At 42.5% G+C, this 19,839-nt stretch overlaps 2 protein-coding genes across 2 annotated transcripts in view; one reads left to right on the top strand and one right to left on the bottom strand.

Moving 5' to 3' along the window:
- Nucleotides 1-1,527: 1,527 nt before the first annotated feature.
- On the bottom strand, nucleotides 1,528-17,432 carry LOC101853554 (putative Polycomb group protein ASXL2). Its single transcript, XM_005098410.3, has 10 exons — nucleotides 17,307-17,432; nucleotides 15,374-15,544; nucleotides 14,123-14,361; nucleotides 13,399-13,512; nucleotides 10,627-10,739; nucleotides 9,381-9,454; nucleotides 8,004-8,080; nucleotides 7,543-7,574; nucleotides 6,668-7,102; nucleotides 1,528-4,316 (listed from the first exon to the last, which is right to left on the bottom strand). Exons 2-10 carry the CDS (start codon nucleotides 15,513-15,515, stop codon nucleotides 1,964-1,966), a joined length of 3,579 nt encoding a protein of 1,192 aa, XP_005098467.1. The 5' UTR covers nucleotides 15,516-15,544; nucleotides 17,307-17,432; the 3' UTR covers nucleotides 1,528-1,963.
- LOC101848885 (coiled-coil domain-containing protein 178) overlaps nucleotides 17,399-19,839 on the top strand; it is a 22,451-nt gene continuing 20,010 nt past the window's right edge. Inside the window, exons 1-4 of the mRNA XM_005098391.3 lie at nucleotides 17,399-17,523; nucleotides 17,884-18,102; nucleotides 18,832-18,894; nucleotides 19,619-19,828. Coding sequence (XP_005098448.1) covers nucleotides 17,919-18,102; nucleotides 18,832-18,894; nucleotides 19,619-19,828 — 457 coding nt within the window. The 5' untranslated portion in view covers nucleotides 17,399-17,523; nucleotides 17,884-17,918. The remainder of the gene's footprint in view (nucleotides 17,524-17,883; nucleotides 18,103-18,831; nucleotides 18,895-19,618; nucleotides 19,829-19,839) is intronic.

Below are 19,839 nucleotides of genomic sequence, written 5' to 3'. Positions count from 1 at the left end.
GGAGAGAGAGAGAGAGAGAGAGAGAGAGAGAGAGAGAGAGAGAGAGAGAGAGAGAGAGATTGTTCTTGGCTAATGTTCCACTCACAATGGGCCCAGACCAAAGGTACATCATTCCTCCAACACTATCCACTGAACAGCAAGGATGTCACAATCAGAAACATAAAAAAACCACATAATTCCAAATGAAAATGTTACAGGAGTTTGAGCAGAACGAAAGACAAAACAAATCAGCAACAACATTTCTAAACCCAGACCAGTTCCCCAAGGAAGAATTAGATGAGCATGCCCCCCCTACCCCTCGATTCATGTTCTCAAATCAAAGACACAGTCAACAATACAATTCTGGAAGCTGCAAACTATGCAAACTGAGCCTTATGCTTGAGAAGACCAACTCTGTTCTCAGAATGTAATGAGTTTTTAATATCAAATGTGAAAAAACATAATGCCAATAGCCACCTCGGAGGAACCCCAATTGATTTCTGACATACACATGGAAAACTTGCAGATAATATTTCTTAAAAAAACAAAACAAACAAATGCAGGTGTTTTAATGCCCCCATTGACACAATACGGATCATTTAGGAGGTGGGCTTTGACCCTGCCTGTCGTGACCAATCCCGGCTGAGAGGGATACAATGTCCAAACAGAAAGACCGAGAGACTCCATCAAAATTTTCCCTATTCCACAACTGAATTCAGATGTTCTGCGCCTGACGGCATAGCATCTAACCTCTACACCACAGATACAGATACCAATTTACACAATAGGTAGTGCCCAAAACTTGTAACAAAGCAATGTGAACAAGGAAGTTCTTTCCACTTAGCTTCGCCCCGGCTGCTCAATGTAAGAGCTCATCATACGACACCTTCCACAGTGGCATATATATGGAGCAGTTTTACACTGAGCAGTCAATCTATTCTATCCTCCTTCTAGTCAACTCATTTGCAAATTCTGCCTAGCAACTTCTTTGATTGGATTCTTCTTGTCTGGCTCACTGATCTCATTTTCTAAGTTTATTTCCTACTTCAAGTTCACTCACATGTGCACAGGCTGTTCTCCAAAAATGTGGTTAACCTAACAATCAAATTTCAAGACAACAAATTTGGCAAATGAATGAGTCTTTCCAGCTTCACTTCAATTTCAAGATAACTTATTGATAATTGCCTTTCAAATTTCATTCCAGCCACAGTCTTTAGCAAATACATTTTTTAAAACTCGATTTATTCCATTGCAAATCCACTGGTATGTAAATATGGCTTTCAAGCTGTGTTCATTGAGCATGAACTCTGATGCCAATCTAACATTATAACTTCATATATATGTATGTAAAATACTGGCTCAATTCATAAAACTTGGCCTTGTACCTTGAGAAGGACAATCTGTTATTTCCTGTAAAATTCGACAGAACATGCCAACTCTCGGAGACAAGGGATTAATCTAGGGTATACTAAAACAGGTAAGCAAGCCATGGTCTGAAATTAAGTGTTAAAGTAGCAGAGTTGGGGGGGGGGGTGGGGGGGTGGGGGGGTTGGGGATGGGGAGAGCACGCCTGGCATTCAGAGTGCCATGTTCCTGGAACTCAGCTGTCAATCAATCAAATAAGTATCTATCGCCCTCTGGTCTTATCCAAATCAATTTGAGCGAAACTAATGACCATTATTAATCTATTTATAGAGGCAGCAGCCACCCATGTCAAAGTGCTATCTTAGCCTCTTTCTCCTCTGTTTGTGAAGAACGGAACTATTTGGAACAGCGTAGTCAGTAATGAAGTTGTTCAACAGCTCATAAATTCCAGCTCCTGTCAGGTGGTCAAGAGGGGAGCTATGAGGAACCACGCAGGCCGTAGTGAAATAAACCGAGATCTACTCCATTCAGTTTCCTGTCCAACGGAGACGACCGGAGCTCATGGGAACAGCGCCGCCTGTGGTGAATTAGTCGGAGAGCTTGTTAATTCCCTGTGCTGTCAGGTGGTGATGAGGCAGGTGACGCACAACCTAGACGGGCCGATGCAGTCGTTGTGGCAGAATGCCCCGCACTTCTTGCACACCACCATTGCTTTGTGATTACACGCGCAGCCGGAGCCCACAGAGTCGGAGCCCTGGTCGCTGGGGAGGCCGGCCTGGTGCTCGCAAGGCGCCTGAGAGGGCTGCACGCCCAGCACGGTGGCCGACTTGATGGCCGTGGCCTGCTGGGTGACGGCCGACGACACCATGGGTTGAATGTTCACCACATTGCCCACCTTGAGGGGACTGCCCAGCTGGGCCGACGTCTGCAGGAGCTTCCCGCCCGGGCCCGACACGTGGATGATGCGAGCTGTGCCAAACTTTTTCCCTGAGATGCTTTGACTAGCATTGTTGCTCACGGGCACGATGGGGGACGGGGAGAAGCGGAGGGGCGGGATGGAGGTGGGGATGGTGGGCGTGCCGGCCGTGGACAGGGAGGAGAGGTCCACCTTGTGGACGCTGAAGGTCCCCGAGACTCCGGGGGAGGGAGAGGAGGAGGCGGGGATGGGCGACGGGCTCCCTGATGAGGAAGATCGCGAGATGACCCGGATCTGGTTAGGGTTAGGGATGAGGATATTGTTGGCCGTGTGTGCAGATGAGGAGGAGGAGGCAGAGGAGGGGGGGATGACTCCGGGGTTGTTGAAGTTCTGAATGGTGATGCCTTGAGGCAGGTCGCCCAGGGACACGGTGAACGTCTGATGAGGGGGAGGGGTGGGGGCTGTGGGGGAGGGGGTGGAGGGCGCCGAGGACTGGGGGGGTAGCCCACCACCGCTATTTCCGACACTGGCTGACCGGACGATCGCTGCCGTGGTCGGCGTCTCCACTTTGGTGTTGGTGGCGTTGTTGGGCGGGGCACTGGCTGCCCGCGGGGGTGCGTTGAGGAAGGCTCGCAGAGCGTCTTGCGTGAGGAGTCGTCGCGGGACTTGGGACGAAGCCACCGCCACGGACGTCGACGGGCTGATGGCGGAGCTGAGGGAATTGCTTGACGGTAACCCAGAGGGACTTGCAGCCCCCAGGGACTTGACGACCCCCACACTGCCGCCACTACCACCACCGCCAAGGCTGTGCTGTGGTTTGACAGACGCGCCGATAGTCTGGTTACTGTTGCTGTTGAGCAGCAAAACAGCACCTCCCGACTCTTTGTTCGCCGGGGAGACCAGGAAGATTTTACTGCCGCCCGTGTCGACAGCGTGTGTCCCTGAATTGACCGAGCTGCACGGGAGGGACACGAACTTTGCGGTGGTAGCGGGGGAAACGCGCCCTCGGTTAATGACCAGCGTTGTGGGCGTGGCGGAGCGAGAAGAAGACTTAGCCGGCGACTGCGGCTGGATGAAGTGGTGTTGAGGGGAGGGAACTCCTGACACCCGCCCGTTGCTCACGTTGAGGGTGGATACCTGGCCCGCGGGCTGAGCGCTGATCAGGGAGGACTGAGGGAACAAGAGTTTGGAGGCACTCGGGCTCTGGGAGGGAGGGGGAGGGGTCACTGTCTGAGACGCCGCGGGAGGGAGAGGAGAGGGTGGAGGGGGAGGAGTTTGGTTGGGCCCCGGGGAAGTAGTTCCTCCCGTGCCAATGACCGTGGCAGATTTCGTCAAACTTTTCTTGAACTCGGCCTGACAAATCTGTATGGATCGCTTGAGGTTCACATCGGATGCGCTACTCTGAAGGTCAGCCGAAGCTCGGATTTTGCTGTTGGTAGAGGATAAAATGTTTGGCACGTGCTGCTGCTGTGGGGTCAGCCCACTAGTGCTGCTTGCACTCAGCTCCGAAGACAGCAGGTTCGACGAGGAAGGCGGTTTGATTACCTGAGGCTGGATGGGGGCCCGCGCCTGCGTCTGAGCTTTGATTTGCGCCAAAGTTCTCGTCTGCGTGGGGGCCACTTTGCATAGAGGGCCGCTGGCCAACAAGCTACGCATTGCCTGATTGCTCTGGGCCGGCGGACCACCTGGGGTGGAGGCGGCGACCGAGTTGGCTCTAGCGGCCTGCGTCTGAGCTTTTATCTGAGCCAGGGTCCGCGTCTGGCCCTGTGTTTTAATGATGATGCCAGTGGAAGTCATGGTGACCGTTCTGGTGATGCCCTGTGAGGAGCCGCTGGAGGAAGCAGACGCGGGCTTGCTGTGGCTCGACGGGGGCAGGACGTTCATGTTCTTGTTGTTGTTCTTCGCCGCCTGAGTCTGCGCCCTGATCTGGGCCAGCGTCCTGGCCTGGGCCTGCGTCTGCTGCGGCAGTCTGACGGCCGATGGCCCCCCAGCAGACCCAACCACACGACGTTTCTTGGCAGGCGTCACTCCCAGGATCTCCGTCCTGTCTTCCGATCTGAAAGAAAACAGGAAAGCTTGTTTGGTCAGACAGAACAAGAGCTATGGGATTTTTGGTTTTGAGTGAGAGGGGGGGGGGGGTTGCTTTTGTTATTGAGACACTGGCAGGACAAAAACAGAGGAAGGGGCAGGCCCGGAAAAAGTTGGTGGAGGGGGTCAGATAAATCCTAGAAAGAAAAAAATATAATATAACCATGCAACAATCATAAGAAACGCATTTGCCCCTCCTCTCAACATCGCAAGGTAAGAGACGCTGGAAAATGTAAAAAGGATGTAAAGTTATGGAGGAAAACCAAGCCGATCAGAAAGACAAGAAAACAGAAAGGTGTGGGGTTCCATGATCATCAATGTCTGATCCAGACCTGACACCTGCAGAAGAATTGAGTAAAAACAGGGTGGCCAGGGAAATTTTCCTCCTAAAAATCCTACCACACCAAAAAAAAATCCTACCACTATAAGTCAAGCTGTTTCTTGCCATTGTCAGTGTCACGGCTCTCGTCAAAGAGAATCACGTAGAACAAGCTATTTCGTACACATCTAAGGATAGCCGACTACATCACTGGGGCAATCCCAATTAGATCGACTAATGCTCCAAGGTAGCCACGTTTTGTGCAACTACACTGAAATCTCAGCTATTTTTCAGCCTGAAAACATTTAATGAATGAGAAGACTCGTGTCAACAACTGCTCTAGTTGATCAATATTATATTACTGTTGGTGCTCCTTTCAGTATCTCTCACATCACTTGTTCTGTTCTTGGTAACCTTAAGAATAAATTTGCCACCACACTGGCTGGTTTGGGCTTTCATGTGTTTTTGAGGTACCATGTGAGTGTTCAAAGCTTTTACACCTGAATGACCGATGACAAATACTTGGGAACAAAATTTTCATCTAAACTTGCTTTTATCATTTGGATACTACATCAATCATTCTGAATACTAAGGGTTGGACAACCACTCAGTGCTGAGGAAGTAGCACTTTTCCATGATGCTGGATCTAGTCTAGATCTCTCTCTCTAATTATAGTCTACACATATATAGTCACAAAAATCATAAGAAAAATAAGTGTTTCTAGCCTGGGTTTCAGTATGTCAAGTGCCGTCAATCTTCTACTCTCCAAAGACTGTCTTGCTGAGTTTTTTTCCATGGTCAAACGACTATCACCCATCCAATGACACACCAACCCTTTAGTTCAATAACACAGCTTACAAGGTATGACGGATCCCGAGTCCACACAAATCCTGCACAACACGCACTATGCAGAAAGCTCTCGTTGCAATCAAAATTCTAAATGCTAATGCTAAAATTTGCTACCAATTTATAATGGTTTTTTTATCAGTTTTTTCCCCTGGTGTTGCCTTTAGTATCTTTTTTTAAAAAATTAATAATCCCGCCATCCCGGGGTCCTATACTTCGCAACGCTCAGACTTAGAATGAACTTTAGTGACCCCAACATTCGCGGTACTCACTCGACGCCCTATCATCATGTGTGTGACATATAAACGCTCAGGTTCAGTGACCGGTCACGACGGCGAGCCCGACAAGACGCTGGTATAACTTTCTTTTCTTTTTACACAAGTGACAAATATTGATTTATTTTCACAGCGACACAGCCTTTGTAATGCACACACTGCATGTTACAACAATGTTGTGTTATCAGACTTTTACCGGCAAATTTCAGGGTGGTAGTGAAAGCGAAAGTAGATCTAGATTTTCCCGATCGAGCCTCGGCATGACTCGTACACTTCCGCTTGCCGCCATAGCCGCCTGTTCGCATGAAACGTACTCTCAGACCAGGAAAAGCTGAATGATCGCGACCGATAAAATGAACTTACGGGCGTTATCGGATTTGGTTTTCAAATATTCGAAAACTTTTATGTATTTTCCCGGGTCTTCCCCGAGGCAACTTACAGATTTCCTCAAATTTCCTTTTACTGCCGACGTTTATCCAACCATTTCCGTCGGAACAAAATTTTTGTGACAAAAATCCGACTTATCTGACCTAAACAAACATTTCCTACCAATTTCCGACTTTCCAGGCCACCCTGAAAAAGGAACATCTTGCACCAGCAAAAAATAAGGACCAACAAAACCTGACCGACCACAACAAAAAGTACCCATTTCTCAGTTCTTTGAAAAAAAAAAAAAAACTTTTCTAAACGTAGAAGTTCTTACACCCCAGTCAACTCAATCAAGATCAAGTCCCTTAAAAGACCCGTGAAGAGATGTGTACATATAGGACGATCTATGAGCTAACTAACAGACTGTGCATGTCATTATTACGATTATGATTGTTATCATCATTATTGTCATTATCATTATTCTTACAAGAAACTGCTGCGTAAACGCACCTGAGTTTCTCCACCTGTCTGGCGAGAGCCTCGCGGCTGGCAGCGATGGCCGAGTCCAGGGTGGAGTTGTTGCTGGAGGCGGTGGAGGAAGTGGAGTTGGGCGAGGATTCCGACGCCGACGAGGCGGAGGCGGGGAGGGGGGAGGCGGAGGAGCGGTCCGAGACCACGTGGTGATTGGCCGCGGGGGCAGACGGGGTCGCCTCGCTCCTCGCAGAGTTGGACATGGACTTTTTGGCGGCTGGAAGAGCGCTCTCCACGCTGGCCCTGATGGCCCGGGACAGGTGGCGTTTCTGGATCATCGAGGACACCCGCATGTTGGACTTGAGGATCGTCGTCGGCTTCGACGCCTTCGGGACGGCTGCAAACTGCTCCAGGTGAGATCCCAGTTGGGTGGGGGATGGACCTGTGGCCTTGGGTACGTCCGACAGCAATTTGCTGAAGAAAAACACATCAAAATATACCATTATCACAGGAAAAATTAACGCTATAGACCCGAGCAGGAACAAAGTATACATACAACAGTAATTTGCTTAAAAAGGAACATATAATAATAATAAAAATAAAAATAATAACAATATGTGATACTGATATACCACTAAACCCCAATTAAAAAACATAGGCTCTGAGCGCTTTACAGATACAGTAGCAACACATATAAACACCACAATGCATTCTGACTAAAGATCTAAATAAACTACTCACAAAAGAAAAATTTACATCGAAAGATCAAAGCTGGCATACAGTATACACAAGACAGTAATTTGCTGCAGAGATACATAAAAATAGAGCAAGACCTACTAGTGGCACCCCTTCGAACCCCCCCCCCCCCCCCCCCCTAGAACAGACAGCAAAACAATTGACAGTTCCAGACTTACCTGTGTCCCCACACCGGCTCAAAGTGCTTTGCCTGAAACACAAGACGTTATAGCCATCAGAAAATCAGAAAACCAAATGTACACGTGTGAGTGTAGGCATGTGCGTGTGTGTGCATGTTTGCGAGTGCGTGTGTTTGTGTGGGCGTGTGAAGGAGTGAGGATGTTTGTATTTGTGTGTATGACTGGAGTAAAGCAAGAGTGCATGACAGAGAATAAAAAAGTTTAGTTTTTAGATTTAGTGAGAGCTTTAAGGCCCTTGCAATACAATTACGTCATATAAGTGTTAATAGATACAACAACTATGGTGGGATTATACAGAAAATGAATGCTGTGAACAATAATTGTTCTTCTTATTGGATTCAATGAAAAATGATGGGGGAAAAATAAAAAAAACCCAACTCCCCCTAAAAAGGCGAAAAAACAGCATCCCTGAGTCTATATAACAACCAATGGCTTCATACCTTCCATGCATCCATTTTACTCTGTTCTTTCTCTTCCTCAAGCTTCAACCGTTGTTGATTGTCGGAGGTGAACTCACCTAGATGAACAAAAGAAAGGTGGGAAAAAAATGTTAATGTAGGTAATTTCATGCCTCCTACGACACAATTCAGATCATTTTAGGAGATGGGCTTCGACACTACTTGTCACGTCCAACCGGGCCGAGAGACATACAATATCCTAGCAGAAAGACTGAGATACTCAATAAAAATTCTCCACACTTGGGAACCAAACTCCTGTGCGCAACAGCAAAGCGCCTTTTGTAACTGCTACACCATAGGTGCCGGTAAGGGAGTGGTGAAATACCTGACCTCTAGTTAACAAGAAATGAGGACATTTTAACCTTCATGTGAGGGCTGTCCCAGAATTTACAAGAAAATGGCTGTAAGATAAAACATTTTGTCATAGAAACAAGTGAAACAGAGCACCCTCTGACCACCCAAACATCACACTTGAGCAGGGCTACGACAAGATCTACCCATGACTCAAGAGCTGTTGACTATGGTTACCATATCAAATGCCATCCTGAAAATTTGTCCTTATTCGCAGTATAGTTGAAAATTGTCCAAGACAGCCACCCAGTGTCGAGGAGAAAAGTGGCCGCCTTAGACAGGTGGACGTCTTGCACAATGTTATTATGATGTAAAAAATACGCAAGGGAGGAAGTGGGAAGTGGCCATTTGTACAGGTGATTCAGGTGGCCATTGGAGCAGGAAAGGCTATACTCTTTATGTTCACAAAGTGAAGTGTCATCCATTGTGCTGTGATAGTAGGAATGTCTGCTTATGTGTTAGCGTTAATCTAAGAGTATACATATAAGTACGTTCATTGATTTGTGTTTTGCGTTGAGACGAAGGTATTGTAAAGCGCCTAAAGCTGCATTGTACGGAAGTGGGTGCTATAGAAATTATCAGCAATATTATTATTATTATGACTATTATGATCTCAGATTAACCTCCCTGTGACAGACTAAATTAACTCCCATCAGCCAGAACGACACACCCCGTGGCATCACTGACAATTGTTTTATCCAGAGCTCATGTCACGATCCAAGTCAACATAGTTTATCAAATCCCTTACAATACACCCACTTTTTCTGCATTTAATCTCACTATCCGGTTCCCTGATGTTGCTGATGGTTTAACATTTGGCATGGTGAATAAGACAGACTTAAATGCAAAATTGTCAATGATACAAACACTTACGAGAATTCTAAATGACAGCACAGACTTAATTCTGGCAGTTCAGAAAATTCCAAGGAATCAACACTGGCTGATCAGAGTGAATCATTTCATCCCAGAGAGATCAATGCACAGGCAAACAGATAAAAAGACACCTACCTTCCGCCAGCCGGTCTTTCCACTCTCCACAAGCTTTAGCGAAGAATTCATTGTTTAAAGCTGTTGAACTTAACCTGAAACAAAAATAAACACATTCACAATTATTTCTCACAGTAATGTAACAAAGATAAAGAAACAGAAACAACAAAATATCCACTACATTGAGTCTCTTCTTCTTGTTCATCCCTTAATGGCAGTGCTGAATTCTGCCAGCAAAATTTTTATTCAAGAATAAATGAACCCTTGTTTCTAAAGTCCAAAAATGAATGGACCATTTACTGTATTGGACTGCAGACGGGCAAAAGTAAATCGCTACATTGCAAAGATTCATTATTCAGTACGGGTTAAAGATACTCATCAATAACATTGGATCTGTACTTTGACTTGTTAAAGTTAATAGTGGAGAAGAACTCTTCCAAACAGACCTATGGTCCGCTTGAACATGCAGGAAAACTCAGGGAAGGTGGGAGGACAATTCTCTCAAAAACTGACCAGGCTTGGGCCACACAAACACAAAACTTCGATGTCAAGTATGGGCCACAAAATGTGGTTCTGTGGGCCTCAATTGGCCGCAGGCAGAGAGTTTGAGTCCCTTGTTCAAATTTACTGAGGCAACTCCTACCACTGAGTGGTAAGTGTAGTCAGAATAAAGTGACCTCTCTTTGTTGTCGTTGTCTGTGTCAGGATCCGCAAAGAAAGAAAATGATTCCTCTCTATCTACTGACACATTTATCTTTTCCTGTGTACCTCTAATTATTTTCTATCTCTCTCACTGTCTGTGAGTCTCTATCTCTGGCGCTCTCTCTCTCTCTCTTGTGCTCTCTCTCTCCTCTCTCCTACTATTTCGCATACTCTCTCTATGTTGCCCTCAACCCCCCCCCCCCCCCCAACTTCCCCACCTCCCTCTCCTGTATGTGTGCATGGCAAAGACCACCTACTCATCCCCTGGGGCTTGGGGTGAGTGCACAGGTGACTGGTCAGGCCAATCGGTTGTCACAACGCGGACAGGGAATGGTGGCAGCGCCACTACTTACCACTACACAGTTGAAGCTATCAAAGAGCTTGCATCACAATGAGCAGAAAGAAAGCTAAGCACCCATCTTTTTTAGAATGAGCACTCAGAACACATGTACATCTACAAAAATATACTAAAACTTCCAGTCTTTCTTAGAACTAGAAGATCTCAACAAAACAGAAAAAGAGCTAGCATCAAAACAGACAGAAAGGATGAGTTGATGAAAGCAACCTGAGGTCGTCTGGGCTGATGACGGGGATCTGATCACACTGGGGCAGGAGGGTGACCAGCTTGTACTGGTAGCTGCTCGGCAGCTGGTTGAAAGTCTTGTAGTTGAGCAAACCCTGGGGAGAGCCGGTGAGACAATCAAACAGTGATGATCACTTTTTTCCCCCCGTGTTTGTGTTTGTGTGTGTATGTGTGTGCGTGTGTGTGTGTGTGTGTGCGTGCGCGCACTTACATTCTCAGGTTCCTGGGAAGAATTGATTACGTGAAAGCTAGCATTTTACAGACACCCACACACTGACACACTGGCCAAATCTTTGGTATTACAGCTCAGTTCTTAACACATTCATTTCTTTTTTTAAATCTCCCCTCCTGGACCTAATTTCTTCCACTGGCAAATACCTGTGCAGGCCTAATACATATGAGCAATTGCCAAAACGTGAGACTCTTGAGCCTCAGTGGTGCAAAAAAAATTTTCTTACCAATTTTACTCTCTTTTCTGTCAGTCACAGATTGACATTTAGTGCTCATATTCCTAGAGTATCAGAGCAAGGAGATGTACGGTTTTGGAGATATGAGTCTATTGGTTTGGCAACTACTGTATTTCTTGTATGTAACAGTGATGACAAAAACAGATAAGCAGCAAGGCAAATTATGGACTTTAAATTCCATTTGTTTAGTAAACAAAGACTTTGTACACTATGAACTCCATTCATAATGGTAATATGAATGACAAGCTTTGTAACAATGACGCAGTGCACAGAACATGTCATCATTGTTATGTACAAGAAAGGATACACATTGGACATTATCATTGACAACACATCACAATTGTGAAAGGCTGTACAAATACAGTTATCAAAGCCTCAGTACCAGAAAAACACATGTGTAAAACAATTTTTTAACTAATAGTAATATGAGGCAAAAGCACAAAATCAATGGAGCTGACTTGTACATAACAGTGATCACAAACATGACTTGTACATAACAATGATGACACAATGTACAGGAAAAGACAAAAGTCTTGCCTCCAGAGATAAAAGCGCACTTTAAGAATTTAAAAAAACCAGGAGAGGTTTCTTTTGCTTTGAAACAGATACCAGATCATATCAAAGACAGTGGACGATCACAATTATGTGGCTAATTATGACAAACAGTACTCGTACATAACAGTGATGACAAAACATACTGGGAAAAGGTAAAATCATGCCTACAAAGAACAAATTTGCACTAAGAGATACACAGATCAATAAAGGCGTATTTTGCTTCTAAATGAATCTTGCATGTATGAAATATATGTTGAAAACTTATTGATATTAGCAATTATGAAAAATATTACTTGTACATAACAATGATGACACAATGACACAATGTATTGGAAAAAGGTATATCATACCAACAAAGAACAAATGTGTATTTTTGAGTTAGACAGATAAACAAGGACATGTTTGTTTATTTGTTTGAGTAAAGAGAGCACACATTACTTAAAAAATGTTTGCTCTTAGGACAATGTAATTTCTTGTACGTTAGTCAGTCTTGTACGGCTGCATGACGACACCCCAAACGTCATCACTGAGCACAAAAGCTAAATTTATAACCACAGAAATGATCCATCTCTCGAAGTTTGTTCACACATCACACTCTTGTTCCAGGAATCCAGTGTAAACACCGCAATTTCACTAAAATATTCAACAGAGTAGCCTAAAAACACGCAAAACAGCCCAGTACGTCACATTCAACGCAAAATTCTTGTGCGTCACCGGACGCTGAAGGCAATGACTACTTTCGTTTTTCTGTTTCCCCCGTTGCTTCCGTTGTTCTGGGGACGCGGGTAAGGGGAAGTCACTCAAGAAAACAATTATATCCGGGCACTTTTGATGACCCGTTCAAAACAAAAGTGGGCGAAATTCGGACTTCCGGCACGTCGCAAATTGACGACAATAACGGCGAATGTTAAACAGCCGACCGAAATCGTAGATCTAGGAACCCGATGTTCCTTTCGCGCATCGCGGCTTTTGAAGTATTGAATAAACGACGATAGGCAAAGAGATTTAACCAGCTACGGTGATTCTACTGAAAAAAAATGGTGTTTTCTGAAACACCTAGTCCTTGACGACACGACAGACGCACAAGTAATCCGAATTGTTCGTCTATTTGCAAACAAATAAACTGATTTCTTGAGCAAGTTAACCTTTCTCAATGACAAATAACATAGGATCAAAGCACACGTAAAAAAAACACACCCAAAAATACTAAATTTTGGACATTCTTGGAAGTTTGCATTGGTGTGCTCAAAATGACACTCCAGGAATCACTAAAAAACGAACATTTTTGGCACAAAATTTACAAACTCAAGATTGTAAAGCTGACAAGGGGTCCGAAACTGCTAATGCAGGTTCTACATCCTATATTTGACATGTGTATAAGTTTTGGAGGAATAAATATTAATGCATCACATTTTATGCACACTAATGTGAGATGTGTGTGTTTTTCCCCACGTTTTGGCAATGGCTCATATATAAGTTTTGTTTTCTCCACTAATTTACCTATTTGGTCAGCAAAGTATTACATATTGCATACCAAATGAAAAGAGATTGACAAGGGAATTTGAAAAAATGAACATTTTCTGACAAAAACATACTATATCAAAAAGTCTGAACTAGAAAAGTTCAAGCATTTATATAGACATTTGATGAGGAGGAAGATGCTGAGCCAATCAGTTGGCATTTCATGGTGAATGAATTAAACAATTTAACTTCACAAAAATTCTGGACCTACCTTGAGATTTGTTTTACACAGGATGGAGTCTGGCGTCATGTCAATGCATCCATCCTTGGTCTGCTCAATCTGGGCTGCCACAGACTTGGACCGTTTGCTGCTTCTTTTTCTCGGCTGTCAAAAAAAAATAGTGACGCATCCTACATCTACTGATTTCATCAACAATGACAACAACATAATAGCTATGTAAGCATCCCAACACAGTATCAGAAAAAGGTCGCTCACTCACTCTTAACCACTATACACTGAATCGATATAGGGAAGAAAATGTTTTCCCTTTACCAAAAAGGATTTAGCTTTTTTAACTGCTCAGCAATTATAAATGGTATGAACATTTGTAAACTATAAATGCCCAAGTCAAAAGAAGAATGACCCAATGTTTTATGCTGTTGTGATTGGAAGCAATAACAAAACCTCAGAGCTCACCTGCTCAACATGACCTTGAAGGTAAAATGTATGCAGGGCAAGACCATTACAAAATGCACTTCCAACACTTCAAAAATTCAATACAACAAATTAAAATCAAAAGTAGAGAAAGAAAGATGGAACAACTTGGGCATCTGCTGACCACTGCATTATGAAGACAAACTGGCTTCACATTACAATTTGGTCCTGATTGCCTGTAAGCATTTGATTGATTGTCAAAGTTTCACAGCTCCATCGACTCACTTTGTTCCTTTCCCTCTTGTGAGTTAACAGAAGTCAAACAGAAATTTATACGTACCCGCATGCTAAATTTCATTCCTCCCTTGGCAAACAAAGTAGGAAAGCACCTCTTGCTGTTTGTTTTTGACATGTGCTGTGGGCCATTGGAAATCTTGAGAGTCTTTGAGCAATCGGAACTCTTCATAGTGAAAACATCATCCGTTTTGATGGATAATGTAGTAGGTCCGTTTGTTTTTGTTACAGTTGATAAGTTTGACGCCCTAGGCTTTGGCTTGAAATCGGAGGGGTCAAATTTGTCTGAAGGATAGAAATCAGATCAAATAATGAATGAAAACAGTGTTAAAAAATGTACATTACAATAACTAATACCTGAGCATACTTCTCACTTAAATGTAAGTTAAATAAGAAAATAGCTTTCTAAATTACTGACTTGTCCTGTGTCTAAAATGAGGACTCTGGCCAATTTCAAATAAAACAGTTTGTATGCTCATTTCCTGATTTAAAAAAAAAACAACTTTGTTTTTATATACCAGTTCTCCATTTGTACTGCATTTTCATGGGCAGAAGAAAAGAGGGTCCCTGGTTATGCTCACCTTGTTAGACTGGCTCATACTAATAATCTCACTGGCTGAGACCATATGTGAGGCATCGTGGTGAAATCAGACGCTCGTCAACATAATGAAATCAGAGAAATCAACATTTTTCGACCTGTTTGGAAATTTTTGGGTTGTTTTTTGGCTCAATGCCTTGTATGTCCATGCAAAAACACTTTTAAGTTGAGGATTTTATGAGAAAACATTGATTAAAGGCACAAAAAGGGTAAATTTGCAGGTTCCAAGGACTCTTACGATGGAAGTCACCCAACTTTGGCGGCCATTTTCTCACTAATTTTACTTCTGAAACCAGGTGACCCCACCTCCTTCAATCGCAAATATCTCCATTTCTACTAAAGATAAATGGATTTTTTAAAAATCAGAAGCAAGGCAAATGCCTTTAAGATGATACCAATAACTCCATATGCCCAAAAATTGACGAGCGCCTTCAGGATTCCACTGCGTCATGACATAAAAATGTTTTTAAAAATTTAGTTTTGAGAGAAATTGATTAAAACGGCAAGTTGTAACTGAAAACTCTTGAACATAGACACACCAGGAATTGAAGCTGTCACAAAAATATTGCGCAGATTTATTTGATTTACATGTGATGGAATACTATTCGAACACTTACAAGCAATATTGACCTAAAACAGCACAATCACATCTGAGGATCAGAACAAAATAAAACTGTTGAAGCGCAGGAATCAACTTACATTTCTTGTTGCGCATTGACTGTCTGACACTTCTACGACTGGGAACCAAACTGGCGGAGATACTGTTATCCTTCAGAGACTGGTTCTCCATTTCCATGATGAACTTCAAAATTTTTAAGCAGCAGCCATAAGTGTCTCTCATTCAATCACACGAGAGGAGCACTAAGAGTGCTGGGGAAAAAAGTCTGAGTAAATTTGCATTCTGCAGAGAGGGGGTCATGGTCATAGTAAAAAAAATAATTTAGTATCTATCTGAAGCATATTTTACAAGAAATATCACAAAATGCAAAAGAGGTGAACATAATTAAATAAACTGCAAAACATTGAGCTCCTAAAATATTTTTGATAGTTTACTAAAATTAATAAAAGATGTTTTTAACAGCTCGTTTACATAATGTTCCATACCATTCCATACATTTCAAAACTATATGTGGAAAATTGAAAAGTACATTGACAAAATCTAAAAATGTAAAGACAAAAGTCCCGGTTCGAATCCGGGTAGCCACGGAAAAATGTTCTCTAAAATTGTCTTTCACCTCCTATTCTGCTTTCTAGCAATCAATGTTCTGTCGTCTGCTTTCGTCTCCATTTTCTGCCCCCATCCCCTCACCTCCTTTGCCCCCTCATCTGGGCTCCTGACTCTTTCTGCAGCCTTTCTACTGCTACTCCTTGGCTCCTTCTTACTGCTGTCTTTCAGCCACACCCCTGATCTTCTGGAAGGAAAGATCTACACCTAACCTTCTCGGACAAGGCGAAAAATCTTGGAGGTCCTGTGTGCAAGTTATTTATGCACATTAAAGATCCCTCTTATCCAGCCAAGGTAGGGAGCAGCGTAGAGATGGAAGGACTGGTGTAGCAAGGAAAAGTGCTTTACTACTAATCAATATAATGGCTATTCTAAAGGACAACAAAAATGTAGGGCTGCCACTCCCTGCTTCAACTGTAAGTATACAGCAGCTCACAAAAGTACACTGAGAACAATCTCTACAAAATGGATTTATCCATTGGAAAAATAGCCCACTTCTGCCTTTTTTCTGAGGACAAATCTTACAGACCTAGTTTACATTAGGTAACTTTATTAATGAAACCGCCTGTCCTTATTTGAGGAGTAGCCCTATGGATGGTATTATATTCTATGCTATAATTGGATCTGTTTTTCTGACAACTGAAAACAACTGATAACCATCTGCAAACTGTTGCCAACCTGTACCAAATGTGTTCTGTTGAGATATTGTTCCATAAGCTGCTTTCATACTAACCATACTTCTAGTTGTAGTCATACATGAAAATCAGTGACCACAATAAAAATTTCACACACAGCGAAACTTTTCCTGATGTATGTTTCTAATTTTATCACACCACAGTAACATTTCATTGCACACAAAGTCGGTCAGTTTGGGAAGTCACACATTCGATTCATTTCACGTATTGCACTAGATTTACATAAGCTAGGATTACATCCCTTACATAGAATTATTACTAGAGAACTAAGTCATATACTACATCATACACCATAGTCATACTCGTCACAGCTGAATACAATTGTTTCTCCATCTTCATTTATTGTTTTCAAATGGCATTGGCTTGGCATTGGATTGGTGGCAATGATGATGAGCAAATAGTTCAACCACAGACTCCAATCAAAAGATAATTGTAGGCAAAAAGTATTTTAGTATACTAAGCATGATAAATTGACTTTTAAAAGGAGGCGGTGTGCAATTTACAGCATCGTGTTAAGCTGAAGAACTAAACTGCCCGATCAAGATGAAACAAGGCAAAAGAGAAAGCTGAATTCGGCTTGGTGGTAGCTGGTGGTGGCAATGGCTGAGGAGAGGGAGATCATACGTCTTGTCATCTCCTCAACAGAAACAGTTAATTCAGCAGCTTGATTATATACGCACAATGGGAATACCTTAATTGTAAAAGTATTTACCTTGGTTAGGTGAGCAAGACAGATCCCAAATATGCAATACATGCTGAAACATAAACAAAAACATCCTTTTGTTTTCATACGCCAAGTAGACTGGCCGTCGCCATTTTGGATTTTATTTTTGACTTCATCGGCTAACTTCGGGGCGAGCTTCGGGTGAATCCGTCCATTTCCGTCCGTGGATACACGAAAGCGTCAAGATGGCGGATTGTTTCTTCATGTATGTTGAGTAACAGTACGGATAACAGTAAATGTACCGAGTTTGTAATGTACGTCCAGTGGGAGTGAGAGAAAAGCATGAATGGATATATGTTTTTGGAGAGGTCTTACTTTTGTAGGATTTTGAGATGTAGATAGTTTGCAAGTGAACTGTACTTGATTCTTTGTAGACATTAAGTTGATTTTTGTTGTTTTGAGGCGGCCCTGATCGTTATTGAATTTAGATGTTATCGACTAATCTAGTTTACTTCGACATCTCAACGCAAAGAAAAGTTGTGGCTTGTAAATAAAATAAGTAGCAAATTTAATAACTTGTAGCGTCCATGATACTTAGGTTGATTTTTTTTCTTTTGTCTGACAGTAGCACAGCAAGGTGCTGACAACAGCACGACCAGAATGTCCAGAAAGAGTATGAGCATGGCAGGAACTAAAGTTGTGAAGCTGGAGGAGGTGGAGCAGGAAGAAGCTGGTTTATTGGATACCGACAGAAGTCTGCTAAAAAGTGTGATAAAGAAAACATCAATCTGTGATGATTCGCAAAGAGGCAATAGCAGGTCTACAAGTGCAGTTCACTCCAAAAGTAAGTAATTAATATTTTTATTTTAATTTGCTATGTTTTAAAAGAAAGCCGACCGGCCCTCCCCTGGTAATTCCATAGCCATAGCTAACATATCATGGAAGCAGGAATATCTCTCTGATTTTTTGGATTTAAGGGCTTTTACCAACTGACTACTGAACAGAGGGACTCTGCAATTATACAAGATAGAACAGAATGTTACACAAACATAATGTTTGGGTTTAGTCAAAATTGTCAACTAGCTTAGACAGGATGATGTCTTAGACCGCGTCATTTTACAATAAAAGATGGAAAAAGGGATGTGGGAAATGGCTGTTTGCATAGGCAATTATCTTGAACATTTGAACGTTAGGGCAGGTTTGACTTTAATCATGGCTAAACCTTGCTAGGATTAATTATTGCAGAAAACTGATCCGACTTACTTTTTAGATATATAAATAATAAATATGTGTGGCGGAACATTCATTGAGAGCTTTTGCGATGTAAGAACTGTATATGTCCCACTTTTTTCATTTCTTCTGCCTACTGATTATATATGTAATGTTTTTTGCTTAAAATTCTTATTAATAATGTAAAGGAATCCTGCTCCTACCTATCTCTTAGAGAGCTTTGCTTTGAACCCAGCCTGCATATTCTTCAGTAATAAGTATCCTATTGACATGCACAAAGGGAACTGAAGATTAGCATAAGTTATTTTTAAATTGAATGTTTGGTTTTCTTTCTAATTTCCAGGGGGCAGCTCAGTCTCTGAAGCAGGAACTGAATCCGGATGTGTTGATGAATCTGAAGCCGAAGGTGAGAAAGATTTGAAATTGTCTCTTAGTATTGAATTCTGGAAGCAATGTCTGTTTAATAACATTTGACGCTTGCTAGTAGATAGTGTTCATATGTGTCTTTGTTCACAGCTAGGACACAAAAATCCATACATTTTTCCAGTAGTTTTCTTTATTTATGAAAAAGAATATTTCTGCCTTTATGTAAAGTTTAAAAGTACCTGATATTTTTGGTTTCCATGCTTACTTTTGTTTTACTGCCAATTTCTTTCAGGCCTATTTTTTTTTTAAGTACATGAAACAATGTGACAGCCAGTAAATATGGAAACATTTTAGTATCGATACATATGCAATTCTTCTTCTTCTTCCTCGTTCTCGATGACAGCAGCTAGACAGTCAGTCCGATGTCGCGTACAAACTGTGTAGTTCGCTTCAACATATACAATGTATTTATATCTATGACATCATTTTAAAAATTTTTTTTAAATATTTATCTTTTGTGAAAATTCTTTTGTGACTTGAATGAGTTCATTTCCCTCCTGTGGTCTGTACAGCTTGCTATCATCAACTTGTTAATCACTTTGTGGGTCATCCATCAAATCCCGTTATGACAAACACAATAATTTCAAACAATATTTTTCTTTGAAAGTTTTTCTGTCACATCTGCATGTTTGAAAAAGGTGCGGATTCATCTCTTTACTTAACTATTCTTCAATGTTGATACTCAAAATGAATTCTCTTTCCAGACAAAGTGTATCCTCTTCCTGAAAACTGGCCAAAGATTTCCCTCCTCAAGCTCAGACCTCGGAGTTGCGAGCTTTCTTTGAGCCGAATGCCATGTGTTAAAAAAGCTGTCTCACACATTGAGCTGATTCAAAATATAATAGATGAATGGTTCAAACGACTAACAGAGGACATAAAATCCCGAGCCAGCAGCCGTCACAGTTCTGCCCATGGTGAGTTGAGG

This window comes from Aplysia californica, unplaced genomic scaffold, assembly GCF_000002075.1.
Source record: "Aplysia californica isolate F4 #8 unplaced genomic scaffold, AplCal3.0 scaffold00181, whole genome shotgun sequence".
NCBI lineage: Eukaryota > Metazoa > Mollusca > Gastropoda > Aplysiida > Aplysiidae > Aplysia > Aplysia californica.
This window is presented reverse-complemented; position numbering and strand designations above follow the sequence as displayed.